Raw genomic sequence first — 25,495 nt, 5'->3', positions numbered from 1 at the left:
ACCGGACTACCCTCTGTAGTCTTCTGAGGTCAGATTTGGTAGCTGAGCTGAACCAGACGGTAATTGAAGTGCAGAGGATGGATTCAATGATGGCAGAGTAGAACTGTTTCAGCAGCTCCTGTGGTAGGTTGAACTTCCTCAGCTGGCGAAGGAAGTACAACCTCTGCTGGGCCTTTTTCACAATGGACTCGATGTGGTTGTCCCACTTCAGGTCCTGGGAGATGGTGGTGCCCAGGAACCTGAATGACTCCACTGCAGTCACAGTGCTGTTCATGATGGTGAGTGGGGGGAGAGCAGGTGGTTTTTCCTGAAGTCCACGATCATCTCCACTGTCTTGAGCGTGTTGAGCTCCAGGTTGTTAAGACTGCACCAGACAGCCAGCTGTTCAACCTCCAGTCTGTAAGCAGACTCGTCACCGTCCTGGATGAGGCCGATCAGTGTGGTGTCATCCGCAAACTTCAGGAGCTTGACAGAGGGGTCTTTAGAGGTGCAGTCGTTGGTGTAGAGGAGAGAGCAGTGGGGAGAGCACACAGCCCTGAGGGCGCCGGTGCTGATGGTGAGGGTGCTGGATGAGAATTTCCCCAGCCTCACTAGCTGCTGCCTGTCTGTCAGGAAGCTGGTAATCCACTGACAGACAGAGGTGGGCACGGAGAGCTGAGTTAGTTAGGCTGGAGGAGTGATGGGACAATGGTGTTAAAAGCAGAGCTGAAGTCCACAAACAGGATCCTCACATAAGACCCTGGTCTGTCCAGATGTGGAGAACATAATGCAGTCCCATATTGACTGCATCATCCACAGACCTGTTTGCTCGGTAAGCAAACTGCAGGGGGTCCAGTAAGGGTCCAGTGATGTCCTTCAGAAAAGCCAGAACCAGTCTTTCAAATGACTTCATGGCCACAGACGTTAGAGCCACAGGTCTGTAGTCATTTAGTCCAGTAATTTTGGGTTTCTTTGGGACAGGGATGATGGTGGAGCGTTTGAAGCATGAGGGACTTCGCACAGCTCCAGTGATCTGTTGAAGATCTGTGTGAAGATGGGGGCCAGCTGTCAGCGCAGGTTTCAGACAGGCTGGTGAAACGCTGTCTGGGCCTGGTGCCTTTCTTCTCTTGTTCTTTCTGAAGACCTGGCGCACGTCATCTTCACTGAACTGAATTGCAGGTGTGGGGGAGAGTGGGGTTGATGGAGGTGTGAATGGTGATTTTTCAAACCTGCAATAAAACCCATTCAGATCGTCTGCCAGTCGTTGATTCTCCACAGAGCTGGGGGATGGTGTCTTGTAGTTGGTAATGTCTTTCAGACCTTTCCACACTGAAGCTGTGTCATTAGAAGAGAACTGATTCCGAAGTTTATCAGAATAATTCCTCTTTGCCACTCTGATCTCCTTTTCCAGTGTGTATTTGGCCTGTTTGTACAAGACTCTGTCCCCTTTTCTGCGAGCATCTTCTTTGGCCTGACGGAGCTGGCTGAGTTTTGCAGTGAACCAGGGTTTGTCATTGTTGTAAGATAAATGAGTCTTTGTAGGAATGCACAGATCCTCACAGAAACTGATATATGATGTAACAGTCTCTGTGAGCTCGTCCAGATCGGTGGCAGCAACTTCAAAAACACTCCAATCAGTCCATTCGAAACAGGCTCGTAAAGCCCGCTCTGTTTCGGTGGTCCATCTCTTTACAGTCTTTGCTACAGGTTTAGCTGATTTCAGTTTCTGCCTGTAGGTTGGTATGAGATGAACTAAACAGTGATCAGAGAGCCCCAAAGCTGCCCGTGGGACAGAGTGATATGCATCCTTTATTGCTGTGTAACAATGGTCGAGTATATTACTGTCTCTGGTGGGACAAGTAACATGCTGTCTGTATTTGGGCAGTTCACGTGAGAGAATCGCTTTATTAAAGTCCCCGAGAATGATAAGAACAGAGTCCGGGTGTTGTTGCTCGCTCTCTGTGATCATATCAGCGAGTAACTGTAAAGCCGAGCTCACGTGCGCTTGCGGAGGAATGTAGACGCTCACCAGAATGAACGAGCAAAACTCCCGCGGCGAATAGAACGGTTTGCAGTTAATGAAGAGTGTTTCAAGATCTGGACAGCACATCTTCTTTAACACCGTTACATCTGAACACCACCTTTCGTTGATGTAAAAGCACGTCCCGCCGCGCGCGATTTCCCCGTTGATTCAGCGTCGCGATCTGATCTAAACAGCTGAAAGCCCGGCAGACATAACACGCTGTCCGGAATGGCGTCGTTCAGCCAGGTTTCCGTGAAGCACAGAGCAGCCGAGTTCGAGAAATCCTTATTTGTCCGGGAGAGCAGAAGGAGTTCGTCCGTTTTGTTGGGCAGAGAGCGGAGATTCGCCAGATGGATGCTAGGCAGCGGCGTTCTTAATCCGCGCTGTCTGAGCTTCACGAGGCGCCGGCGCGCTTTCCCCGTCTGCGCGTCCTGAAGCGTCTAAACAGCGCTGCCGCTCCGCCGACTACAACATTCAACAAAACGTCTGAATAATCGAAATCCGGTAAAAGATTTTGTGGTGTGAACTGCCGAATGTTCAGCAGTTCATCCCTGGTAAAACTGATGGTGTTTGAAAAACAGAAAACAGGAAAAACTAACAAAAACAGAACAAACACTGAAGAGCTAAGCACTGTGGCTGCCATGCGCGGCGCCATCTTGATCTTGATAGATCTGAGATATTCTGAGATATAAAGTCGCAATTGCGTGATATAAAGTCAGAATTGCGAGATATAAAGTCGCAATTGCGTGATATAAAGTCAGAATTGCGAGATATAAAGTCGCAATTGCGAGTTATAAAGTCAGAATTCTGAGATATAAAGTCGCAATTGCGAGTTATAAAGTCAGAATTCTGAGATATAAAGTCGCAATTGCGTGATATAAAGTCAGAATTGCGAGATATAAAGTCGCAATTGCGAGTTATAAAGTCAGAATTCTGAGATATAAAGTCGCAATTGCGTGATAAAAAGTCAGAATTCTGAGATATAAAGTCGCAATTGCGAGTTATAAAGTCAGAATTCTGAGATATAAAGTCGCAATTGCGTGATATAAAGTCAGAATTGCGAGATATAAAGTCGCAATTGCGAGTTATAAAGTCAGAATTCTGAGATATAAAGTCGCAATTGCGTGATAAAAAGTCAGAATTCTGAGATATAAAGTCGCAATTGCGAGTTATAAAGTCAGAATTCTGACTTTTTTTCTCGCAATTAACTGATGGTCAGTATCTCTGTCTGTAACAGTGCATCCAACGATAGCCGTGCTGCCGTGAAGTCTGAAGCTGTTGGTGTATAAAATGTGCCACTTCAGCTTTGTCTGATTTATTGCGCCTCCGCCACAGCTGATTCTTCTTCTTATTATGATTATTATTATATTGTTATTATTGTGTAAAATTCATTAGTGTATCCATTCTGTTAAAAACAACTTTTATTGCCCAAATACCTCGACTGTAATTTGCAGAATTGCATGATTCTACCCTTGAGTTGCAAAGTTAATGAAACATGATAGGTATTGGTTGTTTTAGTATTAAGCCCACTAGATGGCAGTAAAAGCTGTTTTTTCTCCTTGAAACGCTGTGTACAAGGTTACCGTGGAAACATTCTATATATTCCTGCATAATGCATATGTCCGGAGACTAATCTTTATGTGTCTCCTCCAGTAAAATCAATATTTCTTTATTGGTAAATCGGCGCTAAAAATAATCCTTTATGATGTCCTCTATTTTATGTATAATAATAACAAAGCAGCAATCCTGATGGTCTATTTAATGTATAATAATAACAAAGCAGTAATCCTGATGGTCAGTCGCAATGAAAGGAAACGCAAGCAAAGTAAGAACTGTGAGAAATAACGTTTAACAGTAGTGAGAAAAAGTCAGAATTCTGACTTTTTATCACGCAATTGCGACTTTATATCTCAGAATTCTGACTTTTTATCACGCAATTGCGACTTTATATCTCAGAATTCTGACTTTATAACTCGCAATTGCGACTTTATATCTCAGAATTCTGACTTTATATCACGCAATTGCGACTTTATATCTCAGAATTCTGACTTTATAACTCGCAATTGCGACTTTATATCTCAGAATTCTGACTTTATATCACGCAATTGCGACTTTATATCTCAGAATTCTGACTTTATAACTCGCAATTGCGACTTTATATCTCAGAATTCTGACTTTATAACTCGCAATTGCGACTTTATATCTCAGAATTCTGACTTTTTATCACGCAATTGCGACTTTATATCTCAGAATTCTGACTTTATAACTCGCAATTGTGAGATATAAACTCGCAATTGCGAGTTAAAAAGTCAGAATTCTGAGATAAAAAGTAGCAATTCATCTTTTTTTCTTTTTTTTTTTTTTTTTTAGTGGAGTTTTTTTTTTTTTTTTTAGTGGCGGAAACGGGCTTCTATAGTTGGTGGTTTGTGGAATAGCATCACCCGGGGGGATATTTTTTATCCCCACCGGGGATAAAAATATTTCAGCAGAGGGAGGGATACATAGACCAGAAGGGGGGAAATTCCCCCATCCCCTCATACAAATCGCACCCTGTGTGTGTGTATATATATATATATATATATATATATATATAAATATATATATATAAACTAAATACGACCTCACGTTTTATACGTTTGCAGCCTCTGAAACTTCCGTCCGTCATAAAAATTAATTCGGATGGTTCGATTTTCTGCATTTTTCGCATACGTAGCAAATATTTTGAGGGGTTTTTGACAGAGTCGGCGCCAGAGCAGATCTACTGGAGGGGCATTGGGTCATCGGCGGTGGGGCACTGCCGTTTGAGAAATATTTTTACGCAGTGGCGACATCACAGTCCAACACAGCAGAAATGCAATAAATAAGAGAAACACGTTTTATTAATATTAATATTATTATATTATTATTTGCGAGTGTCGTTTATTCTCGTTGTTGTTAATTTCTATATCATGTAGCCGCGTTTCCATTACACATTTGCACAAAACTTTTGCGATATATTTTTTTTAACCATTTCGTTATTTTGGCTTGAAATTTCGTTTGTTGGAAATATGAACTGAATTTAGAAATGCTTTTGAAATTAAAACGTTGCATTTAATAAAAAAAAAAAAAAAAAAAATGAAGACAGCGTTTGGAGTGGAGTCACATTAAAAGGCAGAAAAAGCATAAAGTTATGCCCTCTATTTGAAATTCTGCTCAGTCACACACAGCATAGGGCTGTCGTGGAGTCTATACGCAAATAAATGCAGTTTACCCATCTCTGACATGTCAGAAATAGTTCATCCACCTCTCAACAGTTTATGCACTTCCAGAAAACCATTATAGGCCTACCACTGGTTATAAACATTAGACAACATAGCCTCCATCAAAAAACACCCCTTTACAACATATAAGTAACAGGACAGGACCGCTGACATAACTGAGGCACGCATTCGGGCAGCAAGTAGCCAATTGGACAAGCCACGCACCAGGCAGAAATGACATAAGACAACACGATCACATGAGAATGCGTATCAATAAGCTAGTACTAGTGTGTCATCTCGTAGAATATATATAGGCCTATAAATAAAGTGCCATAAAGTGCGTATCATATGCACGCGAAAAACTGCGTACCATAAGCACGCCAAAACTCATTTTGGCGTATATATTCTACGAGATTACAATCTCGTACTATTTATACGCATTTTCGTGTGATCGGGCTCCATAAGCATATCTTACCTGTAAGACTTACAGGCAGCCAAGTATAAAACACATACACAATTCTACTGCTTAGTAGCCTTATCATCAAAGCCAGGCTGGCTTTAATAAGTGAAATGAACAAACGACTTACCCTCAGAAGAAGTGTTTTCGTAAATCCATTTTTTGTCTATAATTAGGTTAACAGTTAGCGCTAAATGTCTATGATAAAGACGGGCAAACTGAAATGGATTATGCGCGCAGCGCGCTGAAAATCAAATGTAACAAGTTTACTCAGCGACCAATAAGCATTGACCTATGATGACCAAGCCTAGTAACATGTCATGAACAACCAAAATTAATGTTTTCCCCGTTGATTTCATTTTATTTCATTTAAGTTACAGTTTGTACATTTAATATTAAAAGAATAACTAAAAGTTATTTTTGGGGGGGGGGGGGGGCACGCCATGGCCTGTGGTAGGAGGGGCATCAATGACCGCTAGGGGGGGCACGGCCCTCGAATGCCCCACCATAGCGCCGACACTGGTTTTTGACAATTGATCCACCAAATGACGAATATGAAAAAACGAATACGACAGTTTCGGACTGAGTCAGGGTGCAAGGACCTTAAACTTTTGAGGCTTGTGCAGTTTCTCGAGGAGAAATCAAACAAATGAGCGCCGTTTTCTAAAGTCTATGAGCGCAGCACACACAAATAAACAAAATTGACATACTGCAGTTAAATTTCAAAATGTGGTGTTTTTATATTTATAACATTTGAATACAGTTCAGCAACATAGCCTACATCACACGACCTGACGACCAAGAGAGCTGACAATTGACCATCACTTAATTGACCATCACCTCGCGATTGAAAATGTGACACTGATATGACAGTTCAACAAACAAGTTAATAATATTAAGTCACTTACATTTTAGACAAAATAATGACTGTCTATTTTAGCAGCGAAAATAGATCCGATGAATCCAAACAAAGATCACAACATAGCGCATCTCACAGCAACACTCAACCGTGTTTTGAATGATTCAGTGTTTTGAACAAATCGTTTGAGTCAAAGATTCAATGACCCATTCACAAACATCTGTCTCATTCTTGATGAATCGGCCGTTTGAACGAATCGTGAATGAACGACTCAGTGACTCGCTTAATAAAACCGCTTATCACCTGCATTTGCGCCGATTTGCGCTCACTATCGACAAACCAATCAAATTTGTTCAAAACTTTTTTTTTTTAATCAGTCCAAACACATTTTAATTTTTATTCAGGAGTTATGTATATACAAAACTATAACGTTTTATGACAGTAGTTTAGTGATAAAAAATTTTGCAATTTTTTTTTTTTTTCAGTTTTTTTTTAGAGTGTGGGGCGCGCCCCACCGGTTGAGAACCACTGTTTTAAACAATTCGAAGCAAATTTATGCAGTTTTGCTGATAAGGTGAACATATCTTTTAGGAAGTTTATAGGCTATATTTTTTAGTGGAAACGGATATGCCTACTTATTTATTGCAGTGTAAATACAATTGTCTTTCTCGGCGCTTCACTTAAGTATTTTAAAAAGTAAATGTAAAAATCTTACCGTTTTCCTCAAATTATATCCTTCATATAGTGGTAATTGTTTCAAGATCCTTCACGCGACATCAACACCTCTGTGCAGCTGCGGTTTAGTAAGCTATTATCATTGCCCAGCAAGCAATTTTATGTCTATTAGACGTCTAATAGCCGTCAAAACATAGCCCGCCGTCTAGGCTAAAACCAGGCAAAATTTGGGCTGTCAGTGAAAATCTAATAGACGTCTAACCATAACCCAAAAATAGACTAGTCATCAATTAGACGACTATTAGACGACTACATATATATGTCTAATAGACGGTGAATATGGATCTAGGCTAAAATAAGGCTGAATTTGGGCTGTCAGTGAAAATCTAATAGACGTCTAACCATAACGCAAAAATAGACTAGTCATCAATTAGACGACTATTAGACGACTACATATATATGTCTAATAGACGGTGAATATGGATCTAGGCTAAAATAAGGCTGAATTTGGGCTGTCAGTGAAAATCTAATAGACGTCTAACCATAACCCAAGAGTAGACTAGTCATCAATTAGACGACTATTAGACAACTACATATTTATGTTTAAAGACGGTTAATACGGGTCTAGGTTAAAATAAGGCAAAATTGGGGCTGTCAGTGAAAATCTAATAGACGTCTATCTATAACCTAAAAATAGACTAGTCATCAATTACACTACTAATGAATGATTACATCTATACATGCAATAGACAACTAAATAATGGCTAAAGGATTCTTTTCACTTAAATATAACAGGTTCTCATAAATGACAATCCGTCCAAACAAATTAAATATAAAAGGTTTTATTTAGAAAAAGAACTCAAGATAATGCACAATGATAAAAAAAAATAAATTTTACAAATACAATACAAATAAACATTAAAAGAAAATTACAACGTGTAACAATAAAAATATATTGACAAAAAAAAAATAACATTGAACAAAAAAAAAGTTAAATAAAAAATGTTAACAATATTTTTTTTGGTTTATAAACAACCTGATTAATTTTCAGTTCCATAAATTCCATGTTTTATGAAAAGCACTCTGAATTACTTGAACATTGTTGTTGAAATGTGCTATACAAAATAAACTTGCCTTGCCAAATCAAAAACTCATATTTTTATTTCATAATGATCAAAAGATTAAAAGATATACAAGGCTTCCATAACAAATAATAGTAGGGCGCACAGGTTTCATGTTTACCCCTTGTATTTAGATAATTACAGAGTTTTAGGGCACAAGGAAACACTACAGTACATGTGCATGTATGTTAATCTAACCACGTTTTACTCTGAGTCTGCAGTTACCCGCTAAAATGTCACGGTTCCTACACATAATGTACATAAATAATAAACACATGTCAAAATGAAAAACACAGATACTTACAAGACCAAAAGCAGGAAAGAATTTGCTTTAACATTTGCTGTTGCTTGCTCTCCGTCTCCAACAGTTGTAAAATGCGGAAATGTTTATCGCGAGATCTGGCAACAGTGATCGAGAGTCAACGTTCAAGTCTCGCGTTGCCAGTGGTCATGTCTCAGTAGAGCCACAGTTGCCATCTAGCGGTTGAGAATTGTAAATTTTTATTTAACTTAAAATTAAATACAGTCATATATGTGTGTGGTATATAATTATAATTAATATATGGCTATATATATATATATATATATGATATCGTAGAATGTAGGAGTGACAGCAAAAATATGCTGTTTCAAATATATACTTGCATATAAATGTATATTATACTTGCATATAAATGTATAAATGCAAGTATATCAAGAATCCACAAGCTTTGTGGTCGAAAATGACTTAACACTATTTTGGTTACACTCATTGCTGGTCTGAATCAGGGCTATAGCCAAGCCGTAAAAACTAGACTATAAATTGCCTCGATTTCGCTGGGTGGACTAAAAGCAGACTACACATAGCCTATCCAATTCAGAGCTAAATCGTGACTACATATAGACCATGTCATGAAATGCCACTTAAATCTTGTAGAAATCATTGACATTGCGAACATGATGAGATATCAACCATCTCAAGCACTTCCTGTCCAAAAACTACAATAAATCAGGATTGACTATAGGTGGGCTACAAATAGCCGGTCTGACTATGAGCTAAATCGTGGCTACGCACAGCCTACACAATATAACATGTCATAGATGTGAAACCAAACACCTTGTAATCACTGTTGACTTCACTTACATGATGCAATAACATACAACTCGCAAGTTATTTTGGCAAAAACGACATGTAACCAAATGAAAGATTGTTTTGGCTAAAAGTGGGTTACACATAGCCGGACTATATCGGGTCTATAGTTAACCGAGACGGTGAAATGACGGCTATTGCTTGCTGGGTGGAATCAACGGACCGTTCGACCACCGAATCCAGCAGTGTCTTCCATAATATCGAAGTTAAGTGTGCATCGATCGTCGTTCTCGCTATAATATTTTGTATAACATCTGCAGTGTAGTTTAAAGAGGAATTATTATGCTCCTAGCGCTCCTCGCTGTCATTAAAGCAGCGTGTCACAGGAAAAGTGATAGAAAGTAGCACATCTACTATGTAAATTCATATCGTTTGATTAACTTCTCCGTAATGACTGCGTAATGTAATTTCAGTGCTTATTAGTGAAAGTAACAATGTACATGTGTATATCAAAATGAAAACGTGACTTTCCATGCGAGTTTAAATCATTCTTTTATTTATTTAAATTGTTATTGTGAACACATGCACTGTATTTATGATTATGACTCATAATTAGGATTTAAAGTGGTTTTCCTTCATCTGCCGTCAGTCCCTCAGCTCACCATCGGTGTTGCCAAAAAAATTGCTCTGTCTCCAAAATGTTCGTACGCACGGCTCAAAGTTTGCTTAAAGGTGCGCACATCCTGTCATGTTTGTTTTTTTATAGATCACAACCTTTGCGTGGGAACTGGCGTACGCACGTTTCCAACCCCGTTTTGTGCACGCTTTATAATTGAGACCCCAGTTCTTCACATCTAATGCTCAATTAGAAAAATACCAAACATCAGTTCCCTTTGAGACACCCTGAATTCATTTTTATGCAGTTTTATGTTTCTGTCATGTTACTTTCTATTTATTCTGGTTTAACTGTGTAATTTTTATTCAGGACGAGGCTCTGGGATGTCACAGAGTAAATACACTCCAACTCCATGTGAGTACACTCTTTTATGAAGTAATATCAATACAGCAACATGTTTATTTTAAGGTTAATTTTAGACACGTTTTAGAAATGACAACCAGATGATTTCTTTCTTTATTTCAGCATCCGTGAATGATGAAAAGTGAGTTTATATGTCCCCCCCCCCCAGATGTACAGTTTACAATATACAAAATGTGTGGCTTAAAAGCATAATGCTGTTTAAGAATATTATCTCCTGCTGTAAAGTGTTTTATCTTGCTGGTCCAATGTGATATTTTTATTATTCTGTCAATACAACTCTCTGCATATTTGTATGGTAATTGAGATTGGCATGGTAATGGATATGACAATGTTAATATATTTGGTCTTGGCGGAATAGATCTGCTACGCTGCTGCTGCAGGGCAAGTACCAAGATTTGCTACTGCCAATACATTCACAGACATTGGTGTGAGCATGTAAGACATGCTGCTGCTGCACACGTAACATACATGAATTAACCCCCGTAGCAGATCTATATAGGTGCAGCTGGGGAGGAGGAGGGTTCTGAAAGCACGCTGCAGACTGCTAACAGCCATCAATGCCAACTATTTGAATGTTTAAGCAGCAAGCTCATTGGCCGCTGATGCAACAGCAACCAGTCAGCTGTGCTGTGTGGATAATGATGTGATCACTACCAAATGAGTTAAAGCCATCTGCCTGCATCGTCAGAGTTTCTTGCCAGAACTATGTAATTTTTACTCTGCTGTTCTGTACTCTAAATTCAGAACAAGTTTTAGAAAATTTTATTATTTTATTGGAGAATAACATTGCATTTTGTTGCATGTGACAAAGACCACTTGAAAGATGTGTATTTGATGTAATCATTGAACAAAAGGGCATTTTGATTAAATATATTTCACAATGTTTGTGTCATGTATTTCAGTGGATTTTAAGTGGATCTGATTGAGAACCACTGAACTACTGTAAACTCATGCACTGCTGACTTTATTATTAGAGCTTCTCCTGACAGTGGAGACACTCATCACTCAGAGGCACCGGAGTAAAGGATGTGACACCACACCACGGGGGTAAAATCTATGATATCATCAGTCATTTGACTGGATGCCATCTCACAACCTGAGAAAAGCAAACATCAGTGATATTATACATTATCTTCTGATACTATACATCAGACAGACAAGGAGAGTTGAGGATCTAATTACAGCTTTTTTATTGTCATAAAAGATAATCCAAGACATGTCATATAGATCAGAAAACACAACAGTTTGGCACAGACAATAAATGACAGAGAACTGAAGAAACTATAGAGTATACACAGGAAAATGATGAACTAAACTAGACACAGGTTGGAAATATAATCACTAACAAAAGGAACAAATGACACATAACAGTATCAATAAATAAGCTAAAATATACTTAAAAAGTAAAAGTATTTATTTGGAAACATGATACCCAACAAAATGCAGATATAAGTCCATAATAAATAAATAACCTGATAATTTATCGATTTGTACAACTATTTTCCTTGGAACAAATATATGAATTATACAAGCTCATACTATATTGGTAAGAATTATTTTATTTATAATAATAATATTATAGGCTTAAATGAAAATATTCTGACAGTGAGACTGACAGTGAGAAAAATCATGCTGGCTACTCACTATCACTGTCAAATGATATATTATGTATCTGTATGCTATAAAAAAATAAAATTAAAATAAAAACAATAGCCTAAACACCCTAAATCTAATACAATATAAATGAATATATTAATAGCATAGTACCTATTCAATATAAATATTCCACATTTGTGCCAAAACCATGGTAAATTATGGAAGTTTTTTTCCTAACAAAATTAAAATGAAAATTCAAATGCAAATAATAAATCAAAGTTTCAAAACAGCTGCTCAGATGATACATTAAATGCTCAAATTATTACATAATAAATCAAACTCTCAAACGGCTGCTCAAATGATAAATCAAATGCTCAAATGCAATTTAATTTCCTCATTCGGGAAAAATCAGGGTATCTTCCGTTCATTCATGTTTTGATTAGATTTTTAAAATGAAAACGAAAAAACAAAAAATTGACTTGATTTTTCTTTTTTCGTTCTGGGGTTGGAAACAAATAAGCAGTTTGAAAATTCGATCTCTACATGTGGGCGGGAATGAAACGCCTCTTTCCGCTGATTGGTCAACCAGATGTCAAACCATGTCGTCATCAGTTGTTCATCGGTTCCGCTCAACAGAATAAAAGTCCCTCGCTCTACAGCTGTACGAATTCTTAACGCGTTTATTCTACATTTTATCTCTTTCTCATGAAATATTTATTTACTTTGCAGCTGCACACAGTTACCCCCATTCTACAATGTTGACACAATGCCTGTTTTATTGAAGTGACCAACTATAAAAATCTAGCGAAGCTGCTCAACGCACTGGGCAGCGAATGTATAGGCACACATTGAATTAAAAAGTGCAAATCAGTAGCCGATGTAAATATGCAGCAGTCATAACTTTTGTTGTAGACAACACCCTGAGTTTTGGGATCTGGGATGAATTTGAAATATGACAGATATGAAAATATATTACATGTTATTAGTTCATCAAAGCGGTGCTATAGAGAGATGGACTTAAAATGCGAATTGGATGATTTGATGACAAGGTGAACTCATTTATGCCCATTTGAAATAGGCTATCACACATTTAAAAAAAGTAAAATAAATAAGTAAAGGAAAAAATGTTAAAACAGTGTTAAAAAATAACCATAATAGTGCTCTCTTAAGAAGATATCAATTAGCCTATACTTTATCAATATTAGGCTATATATCAAAACCCTGAAATAACACTATCAATAATGAGATAAAGAGTATTTTATAGTCTATTTATTGTCATCTGTCTGTGTCAGAAATTAACTGTAATTGATTAATTAATTTACAGGGGATTTTAGGATTTTTTTCCTAATCTTATTAGATATGTATGCTTTCTTTAATGTTAAGTTCTTAAATTTTGTCATTTAAATTACAATAATATGATGCTATAGGTTGTTACCAATTAAATCAGTATCAAACAAAGGCTTGCAGAGGTGTCAAAGAAGCACCACCTGAAGTTGCTTTTAGATTTATGAGTTGTTAGATTGCTCAGAGAGGGCAGTATATGTGTACGAATTACAATTGCATAATGTAATGATATTAATGTTTTACACATCATTTTGAATACAGAAAATTTTAAATGACGAAATGAAACGATAATTGGATTATGAAATTAATGTCCAGTAGGTGTCAGCAAGTCTTTGTGTTAATGATTGAGTCATTTATTTAAGCGATTCGTTCAAAACGCTGATTCATTCAAGAATATATCAATTGGAGCTCTATAATCTTTTGGGCCATTGAATCACTCAGTCAACTGATTTGTTCAAAGACTCTGATTCATTCAGGAATGAAACACTGCTCTGTGCGCTAGGAGTCAGTCAGACAACGGTTCTGGGGTGAGTTTCCCGAAAGCATCGTTGGTGAACCATGGTCGTAAGTCCCATTGAACTCTATTGGTAACGACGGAACTTGCGACCATAGTTCGCTTTGGGAAACGCACCCCTGATCTGCATTGGAAGTTTAGTCGGCAGAGAAAATAAAACACCGGTTTGTGTGACATTCATTAATACTCAATATTAATGAAATAAACTCAGAATATTGCCTTAAACAAAAGTTATAGCTTTAAGAAAAGGAAAAAAATAGCATGTTGCCTATTATATACATATATTATGAAACAGAAGGATAACTTAATATTTGACATTTGACATGTCCTACACTTCTCTATGAAAAAAAAAAAAAACTCAAAATAGAATAGGCATAATAGATGTGCTGTGACTGTAAAATACACAAATATATATATATATATATATATATATATATATATATATATATATATATATATATTCATAGCCTATCTATCATTTCAATTCCATCCCATGTTGTCTAAAACAAAATACATTTCTACACTCAATGTATCAAAGTTGTTGGCTGGGGTAGTTGTGTGCAGCTGCAAAGTAAATTAATATTTATGAGATAAACTAATATTTCACATGATGAATTAATGTCTACACAGAATTAAGCCCTGACTCTGCATCAGAACGATTTGTGCCAAGCCATTCACTAGTCTGGCTATTTGATGAGAAAGAGATTAAATGTAGAATAAACGCGTTAAGAATCAGTACAGCTGTAGAGCGAGGGACTTTTATTCTGTTGAGCTGAACCGATGAACAACTGATGACGACATGGTTTGACGTCTGGTTGACCAATCAGCGGAAAGAGGCGTTTCATTCCCACCCACATGTAGAGATTGAATATTCAAACTGCCTATCCACCTGTTTCCGCAGGCCGCTACTGTAAAAGAGAACGTGGGTACAACTTCCGGTGAGGCGGCGGAAGTAGCATACCAATGGTATTTAGTGTGCTAATTAGCGAAGAGGCTAAGTGTTTTTTGGATCATTGTTTACTTTGCAAAGTTGCAAATCTTTATGAGAGATGTCGTTACGGCGCTCAGGGACAACATTTCAGTTTAGTACATTTATTAGTTAATAATATCACAATACAATAAACAGTTTTCGTGCCCTTTAATTGCCCTTTACTTTACTGACCTTCCACAACAGTGCTACTGCATGACTAGAGCATCCTGACCCTGCAATACATGAACAACCCGCTGTCTGTAGGCTACTTCACCTGTCACTGATGCACCAAAGCCATATGATGTGATATTTTACTCCTAACGTATCGTGCGTGCCAGAGCCAGTCGCGTTTCCACTGTATGCGATGCTAAAGGCTACTGATGTTAACCATTGCGATAAATACACACGTTTATGGAAAATATCAGAGACTGCTTGAGGGACGAAGACAATTCTTATATGATTATAATCGTGTATTTATTAAGTTTAATGTTTTATCTGTCTCTTCCCTGTGCCTGTTGATTCCTGACAAATGCATATCTTTCACAGATTCACACACTCCGGTTAACTCGTATAACTCATAACTCCTGTTGCCTTCTCATGAGCTCCCTCTGTTGCTCTGGCTGAAAGGATCAGGATAGATAGACAAGAGATCGCGCAAACGTCCTCGGATTGCAATCATCGCATAATTTAGAGGAAAATAAATAGAAATGCTCAGAAAAGTGATGTAAACATAGGGTATGTTATCAATATATTTCTAAGCCTTTGGATTTAAAAGCCTTAGTGGAGTTGTTTTGTGCATTCTCGTGATCGTAAATAAATGGAAGCAGGCGCAGCTGAATAGGTCTGTTAGATTTAGCATGATTGATCTGCACTCCTGACATAAATTAATACATTACTATTAATGTAACATTTTTTATTGTAAAACATTGTTCAAATATTTATGCTGGAATCTTAAATCTTTAAGTAAAAAACAAACGTTCGCAAGTTTGGATCGTTAAATCTTGAATGACTGTCAAATGTTGAATGAATGAGTGTCACGTCCAGCTTGTTTACTTCGAACCGGAAGACGCTCCCACGTTTGACGCAAGGCCTCATGGGGCGTAGGAAACTTGTGGATAGAGGGTATGCACGTGACGTCACCGTCGACCGTTACGACTGCGGTCACGCCCACTGAGTGGCAAAAGACACCGGACGCGAAGCTCAGCGCCTTGCCACGTCTTAAAATTCGAACGCATTGTTTTCTATGACTGTACGCACACCGGCGGCGACATTCGGCGCCTGTCCGCGGCGCCCGCTACGACTCAGAAAAAAATATAAAACAATGCGTTCGAATTTGAAAGACGTGTCGCGGCGCTGAGCTTCGCGTCCGGTGTGCGAGCCCCTTGAGCGGCAGCATTGGTTTTCAGCGTGAATGTCGCGAAAAACACACAAAACACATCCAAAACGGGAAAGAGCTTTGTGATTGACTGTACAAATAGCTTTGACACAAACCCATTTAAAAACTGCAGAAAGCAACAGGGAAAAAAGCAAATGGATCACTGCAATTCACAGAAACAGCTCGACTCCAGGCAGAGAAACATGGATTTGCAGTTATCATTGTGTCAAATTGTTGGATTTTGAGGTAAAATCATACCGTATATATTGTATTGTTATATTATGTTGACTCATCAATTAAATATTTTCCATCTTATATTCTGCATAATTGGGTGTTTTTCAATAAACAACACTGACAAAAACTATACTATAAAACTATATATGTTTTAGGGCTGGACAATATGACGATATAACATTGATATAAGTGATTACGCGGATTTAAACCTACCGATATTGTAGTTATATAAAATATTCACAGGCAGATTTGCTTTAGCCTATGTGTCTCCCCGCCGTCGAAATCAGGACTTGGGTAAAGTTGGTTTTATATTCGGACATTCGGACTTCTGATAAATTCAGACTTTCCAATAAATGTGCAATAAATTAATGTTTGCAAATTTTAAGCAGCGACATGATATTGACAACCAACGATGTCAACTTACAACATTTTTCACAGTCGATTAAAATAGGCAAGTATTGTTTTAATGGCATATTTACTTGTGAATGTCCACTGAATGTCCAGTGAATACGGATGTCCGAATGTGCGAATATAAAACCAACTTTACCCAAGTGAAATCAGGCACATATAAATGTCAGGAAACACGATTCCAGGCTGCATGTCAATGTCCATGGATTAGGTTTATTTGACAAGTTGTAAGAAACACTTTCGAGTCTAACCTTTAGTGTAATTCGTTTGTCAGTCCAGCTGAGGGAGCGCGTTTTCGGCGGGAAAGTGACATCGATGCATACCCTCTATTTGTTTCCAACCCCAGAACGAAAAAAGAAAAATCAAGCCAATTTTTTTTTTTTTTTCGTTTTCATTTTGAAAATGAAAAACGAAAAAAAGTGTGGTTTTCAAATTTTTCTGATTTCAATATCAAATCAAAACATTAATGAACGTCTCGGTTACGTATGTAACCCTCGTTCCCTGAAGGAGGGAACGGAGACGTACGTCAGTAGTGACCGACGAATTGGGATATCGCTTAGAGAGCCCTATCAGCTTCGTGTAAACTAAAACAAGCCAATGGAATTGGCGTGCGATATTTGCATAATGCGCACCGCCCCCGACAGGTGTATATAAATAGGAAGCAGATGCAATCGCACTCTGTTTTTCACTGAGGAGACAACTGGTGTCCGCGCTACAGCGAGGGTACAGAAACTGTGGCGACGGGACGTACGTCTCCGTTCCCTCCTTCAGGGAACGAGGGTTACATACGTAACCGAGACGTTCCCTTTCAGTCGGTCACGTTCGACGTATGTCAGTAGTGACCGACGAATTGGGATCCCAACTAAAGCGCCACAGTTACGAAACCCCTTCCAGTGCCCAGCGCAAGCTCAGCCGCCCATAGCACCGGCTGACAGTGAAGGGGGCGAGCTTACACCGAGAGAGTCTACTGCTGTCTAACCACTACCCACTAAGTAACTAGACTACACTGGGGAAGCGAACCCATAAGGGACGCTGCGGAGACCACTACCTACCCAATGGGGGAGGAGTTTACGTGGGGATACACATATGGACTGGCCCGGGGGGCAGTACGCATATGGAGTCCCTGGGATGGCTCCACCTGGTTAGGGGGAGACTCATCTGACAGGTGACAGCAGAGCTGGCTCTGCTAAGGGAAAGACACGGACTCGCCGTAGGGAGTTTTAAACCGTGGAAAATTACACATATGGGACCGCTCACGTAGAGGGGTCACGACATATGGGCCCCAGCCAACAGACAGCGTCAGCGACGGATGTAGGCCTGGCATCAGACACTCCGCAATGTCCGAGCCGAAGGGGGAGGCGGAGGAACTCGACAGGGTTCGCCAAGCGGGGAACTCGACTGGAGTGAAGTATGCACGTATCCGGCCAGTGGCGGGAATGGCATTGCAAGCCGACACTTAGAGCAGGTACAACACGTCTACCGACTAGTGGATGCGAGTACACGTGAAGATACTGGCTCTACACGTAGGCTATAAAACCTAGCTAACGTGTTAGGTGTCGCCCAGCCCGCAGCTCTACAAATATCTGTCAGCGAGGCGCCATGAGCCAGCGCCCAGGAAGAGGCCACCCCTCTGGTGGAGTGGGCTCTCAACCCGAGCGGGCAAGGCACGCCCTGGGAATCATACGCCAAGGCGATGGCATCCACTATCCAGTGGGCCATCCTCTGCTTGGAGACAGCCTTTCCCTTCTGCTGGCCTCCGTAACAGATGAAGAGCTGATCTGAGGTCCTGAAGCTTCGCGTTCTATCCACGTAAACGCGCAGAGCGCGGACGGGACAGAGCAAAGCTAGGGCTGGGTCTGCCTCCTCCGAGGGCAGCGCTTGCAGGTTCACTACCTGATCTCTGAAGGGAGTGGTAGGAACCTTGGGCACGTATCCAGGCCGGGGTCTCAGGATGACGTGAGAATCACCGGGCCCGAATTCTAGGCACGTTTCGTCGACCGAAAATGCATGCAGATCCCCTACCCTCTTCAGGGAAGCCAATGCAACCAGAAGAACCGTCTTAAGAGACATTAGTTTCAGATCGACTGATTGCAAAGGCTCAAAGGGATGACCCCGGAGAGCTGTGAGAACCAGGGTCAAATCCCAAGAGGGTACGGAGGAAGGGCGAGGAGGATTTAATCTCCTCGCTCCCCTCAGGAATCTGACGATCAGATCGTGTTTCCCCAGGGACTTACCCTCAACTGCGTGGTGATGTGCGGCGATAGCGGCAACATACACCTTCAGGGTGGAGGGAGACAGCCTTCGCTCCAACCCTTCTTGCAGGAAGGAAAGCACGGATCCGACCGAACATGATCGGGGGTCCTCTCGGCGAGAGGCGCACCATTCAACGAACAGGTTCCACTTCAACGCATAGAGACTCCTAGTGGAAGGAGCTCTAGCGGAAGTGATGGTGTCTACAACCGCTTGCGGGAGATCACTCAGAACCTCCGCATCCCGTCCAGGGACCACACGTGGAGGTTCCATAGGTCGGGACACGGGTGCCACAGGGTGCCCCGTCTCTGAGTCAGGAGGTCCTTCCTCAGAGGAATCGGCCAGGGAGGGGCTGTCGCGAGAAGAATGAGGTCTGAGAACCAGGTCCGAGTGGGCCAATACGGAGCCACTAACAGAACCTGCTCCCCGTCCTCCCTGACCTTGCACAGGAGTTGTGCGAGAAGGCTCACTGGGGGAAACGCATATTTGCGCAGACCCGGGGGCCAGCTGTGTGCCAGGGCATCCGTGCCGAGCGTGCCGCTGGTCAGGGAATAAAACCACTGGCAGTGGGCAGTTTCCGGGGAGGCAAACAGGTCTACCTGGGCCTCGCCGAAACGCTGCCAAATCAGCTGGACCGCCTGGGGGTGGAGCCGCCACTCGCCCGCAAGTGGAGGCTGCCGTGACAGCTCGTCGGCTGCACGGTTGAGCACACCTGGGACATGAGTGGCCCGAAGGGACCTCAGATACTTCTGACTCCACAACAAGAGATGGCGGGCGAGTTGTGACATGCGACGGGAGCGTAGACCACCTTGACGGTTGATGTACGCAACGGCCGCAGTGCTGTCTGAGCGGACTAGAACGTGCTTGCCTGACAACAGCTTCTTGAAGCGGGCCAGCGCAAGACGTACCGCTAGCAACTCGAGGCAATTGATATGCCAATGCAGCTGAGGCCCCGTCCAAAGACCTGCCACTGCATGCCCGTTGTACGTGGCCCCCCATCCCGTGGCAGAGGCATCTGTGGAGACCACAGCGTGCCTGGACACTTGTTCGAGGGGTACTCCGGCCCGCAGGAACGAAGGGTCCGACCACCGGACAAGGGTGCGACGGCAGCTCGGTGTCACGGGGACACGGAGCGTGCCGCACTGCCACGCCCATCTCGGGACCCGGCCGCGGAGCCAGTGTTGAAGCGGTCTCATATGAAGCAATCCGAGCGGCGTGACCGCGGCTGCAGATGCCATATGCCCCAGGAGCCTCTGAAAATCTTTCAGTGGAACCGCTGTCCTGCGCTTGAGCGAACTCAGGCAGTTCAACACCGACTGGACGCGCGCCTCGGTGAGACGCGCAGTCCGTGCAACCGAGTCTAGCTCGAGACCGAGATAAGAGATCCTCTGCCCGGGGGCGAGTTTGCTCTTGTCCCAGTTGACCCGAAGACCCAACCGGCTGAGGTGAGCTAAAACCATGTCCCTGTGTTCGCACAACTGCTCTCGCGAGCTGGCCAGGATCAGCCAGTCGTCGAGATAGTTGAGAATACGAACGCCCTGTTCCTTGAGGGGAACAATGGCCGCCTCCGCAACCTTCGTAAAGACGCGGGGTGACAGGGCCAGCCCGAAGGGTAGGACTTTGTACTGATATGCCCGACCCTCGAACGCAAACCGGAGGAAGGGTCTGTGTCGAGGCAGAATCGAGACATGAAAGTACGCGTCCTTCAGGTCTATTGCTGCAAACCAATCCCGGGGACGGACGCATTCGAAAATGCGTTTCTGCGTGAGCATCTTGAACGGCATCTTGTGAAGATACCGGTTCAGGACGCGCAGATCCAGGATTGGCCGTAGCCCACCGCCCTTCTTTGGTACAATGAAGTAGGGGCTGTAGAACCCCGACTTCATATCGGCTGGAGGGACCGGCTCGATTGCATCCTTCGCCAGGAGGACAGCAATCTCCGCCCGGAGAACAGGTGCACTGTCCAACGACACCTGAGTGAAGTGGACACCCCTGAAAACCGGGGGACGCCGGGCGAACTGAATCGCATAGCCGAGTCTGATAGTGCGAATGAGCCAGCGGGACGGGCTGGGAAGCGTGCTCCACGCCTCCAGACTCCGAGCCAGCGGGACCAAAGGCACCACAGACGCACCGGGGGTGGGGCAGCAAGGCAGAGAGGGACCTGACTCGGACGGCATGGGAGCGGCCCGGAGTGAGGTCGGACTCTGCGAGGCAGCAGTGCGAATGGGAGACGGCGCACGGGACGCGGTCTGCGCCACCACACTGTCGCCTACTGGCGGAATGGGAGGGGGTTGCGAGTGGTGAGGCGGGGCCTGGCACACTGGCAAACGCGCCCTCTTGTGACCTGGAGTTTGAGGAAACTGCTCTTTTTGTGGCAAAGTGGGTACCGCTGGACTCCGGAGAGCCAGCGGCGGTAGATGGACAGACGCCACAAAATCCCCCGGCCCTCCTCCGGGGGTGGGAGAGCAGATGGAATACTCTCCCGAAGGGCAGGAACCTCCGCTCCAGGTCGCCCGTCTCAGGGCCGAGTTTTCCCCGACCGCTTGCCACCTGGCTTGGCAGAGACGGGCTGGGCACCACGTCCGCGACCGGCACCCTGCTGTTTGGCTGGTGTAGGCTGCTGTTTTGCCGACTTAGCAGGGGCGGAGGAAGACGCAGGCGGGCGCCCTCGGTGACGAGCGGGCTGAGGCTGAGCCGCGGGCGGCTGGGTGGAGGCAGCAGCGGACCGCCGTGGCATGACCTGTCTGATAGCCTCAGCCTGCTTCTGTGCAGCGGAGAACTGTTGGGCACAGCTCTCCACCGCGTCGCCGAAAAGGCCGACCGGAGACACGGGGGAATCCAGGAACCGATGTTTGTCGGTCTCCCTCATGTCTGCCAAGGCCAGCCAGAGGTGGCGTTGCTGGACTACCAAAGTAGACATCGCCTGGCCAACAGAACGCGCTGTCACCTTCGTTGCCCGGAGGGCAAGGTCAGTGGCAGCGCGCAGCTCCCCAAGCAGCTGTTGGTCAGGACCTTCCTGGGGCAACTCCGACAGCGCTTTTGCCTGGTAAACCTGCAAAAGGGCCATCGCGTGCAGGGCGGAGGCAGCCTGCCCACAGGCACTGTAAGCTCTCTCAGTCAGACCAGCTGAGAATTTACAGGCCCGGGACGGGAGACGCGGCTCACCGCGCCAGCCAGCGGCCGTTGGACACAACTGCATCGCAACAGACCGCTCGACTGGCGGGATCCTCATGTATCCCCTGGCTTCCCCGCCATCCAGGGAGGTGAAGGCGGACGAGGGACCAGGCCCGTACGAGCCCTATACGGAGCTTGCCAAGACCTGGTCACCTCATCGTGTACTTCCGGGAAGAAAGGCATTGGGGTGGGACGCTGGGTTTGACCAGCGCGACCCCCCCCCAAGTACCAATCGTCCAACCGAGATGGGCTGGGACAGGGTGGAGGGTTCCACTCAAGCCCGACGCACAAGGCGGCCCAGGAGAGCACAGCCGTGAGCTCAGGATCTGATTCGGGCAACGCTACCGTCCCGGGCGGCAGCGCGTCCGGATCTTCCTCCCCCGAGGACTCAGGCTCACCTTCCGATGCAGCGGTCGACATCCGATCCGCCGCCGGCACACCAAAGGTAACGGCTGGACAGTCCGTAGAGGGCCCAGCGGAAACCAACGGTGGCACGATGGGTTGCGGTGCTGATGAGGCGGCAGGGGCCCGAGGAGCGTTTCCGCTCGGCGGGGAAGCCCTGACCGTAATCCTCAGGTCACCCTTCCTATACACCGCCGAACCGTCATTCCGGCCCGGGCCGGAAAAAACGGTCGAACGGGGCACAGGGGAGGGGACCCCCGCTTCCTGAGACTTCAGGAAGGAGAGTCTCGACCTCAGCACCGCGATAGTCATGTTCCCGCAATGGGAACATGAACCATTCACAAAAGCTGCTTCAGCGTGCTGAATGCCCAAACACGAGATGCAACGATTGTGCCCATCAGCAGGGACCAGGGAACGACCGCACCCATTAACGCACAGACGAAATGACATACTGTCAGGGTTCGTCTGTAAAGCTCTTTTAGAAGGGGAAAACAGTCAACTCGCTCGTGCCGAAGCACACAGGGAGTGACGCGATGTGCCAGGTACACCACTTCCTGGACACACCGAGGAACCGGCCCAAATCGCAACACACTTCACTCTTAGGCGTGTGCTGTGAAAACAGCAGTTGAGAGCTATAGCTCGGATCCTCGGGAGCTCGCGACCTCGCTGTAGCACCGTTACACCGGCACACACGGCTTGCTGTGAATCCTCTTCGAGGCAGTTTTAATTCACACAAAACAGTCTTCTTAAACAGGACACCACTGAATGGCTCCGAAGCGAAAGACAGAGTGCGATTGCATCTGCTTCCTATTATATACACCTGTCGGGGGCGGTGCGCATTATGCAAATATCGCACGCCAATTCCATTGGCTTGTTTTAGTTTACACGAAGCTGATAGGGCTCTCTAAGCGATATCCCAATTCGTCGGTCACTACTGACGTACGTCGAACGTGACCGACTGAAAGGGAACGGAAGATACCCTGATTGGGTAGGCTACTAATTTACCTGCGTTAACGACTGTCAAAAATGACAACATACACACAAAAATGAGCATCCTCTCAAATAATAAATCCCAGTGGTTCAGAAAAGAATGCAGGTGTATTTTCCCTTCAAACGTGTCCTCTTATTGTAACTGTTTTCAACAGTTTGTTGTTATTCTTCTTCCTCTTCGTTTTCGGAGTGTTACAAAACAGTTACCATATCGGCGCGTGTAATATGGCTTCATATCAGTTTTACACTGAATTGCATGCAAGTGTTATCTGTTAGTTGAGACTCCAAAACCTGGGTGTGAGAGATAAGAGAGATGTCGAAAATGTGTGCTGTGTCTGTGCCTCCTTCAACGGGGTTATATCCTATGAATTGTGTGTCTTGTAAATATTTAAAAATCACCCTTATTACTTTAGTCTGTCTTTAGTCGATTCTCTTCCAGTTTAGGATATTATTTTTAGCCTATTGTCCATGGTAATAGTTTTTTTTTTTTTTTTTTTTTTTTTTAATTCATTTCATTAACATGTTCTACACTCTCACTACACAGACATTTATTAGTTTTTGTTTTAACAGTGTGTTGTTTAATTCTGCGTGTCCCAATCTGTTTCAAATATTACTTCTTCTCTTCTGTATTTACTTTGATAAACTGATGCCATTGTAAAATACTTTGTTGTCCATATAAGCTTTTATTAGTGATTTACCTATATTAAAATCTTCAGAACATTTTAGATGTTTAGATGGTCTGCTATCTCATATTCAGAAGAAAATCCTGAGCATTTTACTAGGTTTAATTTAGTAAGAATTGTAAAACTCAAGTGATTAATAGTAAGTTCTATAGTATACACTGAAAGGAATTTTGAATTAATGAATACATACATACAGACACATACATAATATGTTGTCTGTGCATATATGGTACATGTTGGTGCTTTTCCAGTATCTTCCATGAACACCTGTGTGAAAATGTCTTAAATTAACAGTACACTACACTACTACACTAAGTACACTTTTTTAGTTTAAGTGCTTGGATTAATGAGAAAGTGATGACAGCTTGAGTGTATCCACATGATTGTTCTGCTCCCTTGCAGTCAGCTCTCCTTGACCTGTAAATGCCATTCATCTGTTGTATGACTATTTTCATGTTCTTCTTCTCATTTATCAGACAAGGTCTTTGTTAGTCACTTTTTTAATAATTAACTTTTACATGCTAGATGTGCTTTGTCTCAACAGGAAAGTGAAAACTTTGGGAATTTTGAGTCCTAAGCTGTGTCAATAGCACCAGGTGTGTCAGGTGTTTATGTAGGACACAATCTCCCATGACACTGAAAAGAAAAGCTTTCATAACATAACAGACACAAAGTAGATTATTCAAATGCAACATTTTATTCAACCATATAAATCTACAATGCTTTAAAAAGTTAAAACAGTTCAAGAGAATGACATATTCACCATACAAAAAAGAAGTGACTATATCTGTTTACAAAAGTATTTATCAAGCAGATAATTATATGAATGTCTAATTTTATTAATGTATAAAGTCTGAGTGATGAGTGTCTCCTTTCTGAATCTTTCTACACTGTCACAAGAAATTCTGAGTTTACAGTCTGTATAAGTTTACAGTATGTTTTCTGCTACACCTAAAGTTTAGTGCTGCCACCTTTGTTGATTTTGTGAAACCACTAGAGGGCCTCAGCAAACTACCAAAATGGGCTGCAAGATCACTAAACACAATTTAATAAAAAGTTCAAAGCTGAAAATAAGCAGCTTTGTCATTTCATCA

General features: G+C 42.9%; 1 protein-coding gene across 1 annotated transcript in view; it reads left to right on the top strand.

Moving 5' to 3' along the window:
* Positions 1–11,335, top strand: part of LOC125280234 (DLA class I histocompatibility antigen, A9/A9 alpha chain-like) — a 48,939-nt gene extending 37,604 nt beyond the window's left edge. Inside the window, exons 6-7 of the mRNA XM_048210623.1 lie at positions 10,408–10,452; positions 10,564–11,335. Coding sequence (XP_048066580.1) covers positions 10,408–10,452; positions 10,564–10,586 — 68 coding nt within the window. The 3' untranslated portion in view covers positions 10,587–11,335. The remainder of the gene's footprint in view (positions 1–10,407; positions 10,453–10,563) is intronic.
* Positions 11,336–25,495: the final 14,160 nt, after the last annotated feature.

This window comes from Megalobrama amblycephala, linkage group LG12, assembly GCF_018812025.1.
Source record: "Megalobrama amblycephala isolate DHTTF-2021 linkage group LG12, ASM1881202v1, whole genome shotgun sequence".
Classification (NCBI taxonomy): Eukaryota; Metazoa; Chordata; class Actinopteri; order Cypriniformes; family Xenocyprididae; genus Megalobrama; species Megalobrama amblycephala.
The sequence above is the reverse complement of the archived record's forward strand: the minus strand, read 5'-3'. Positions and strand labels throughout refer to the sequence as shown.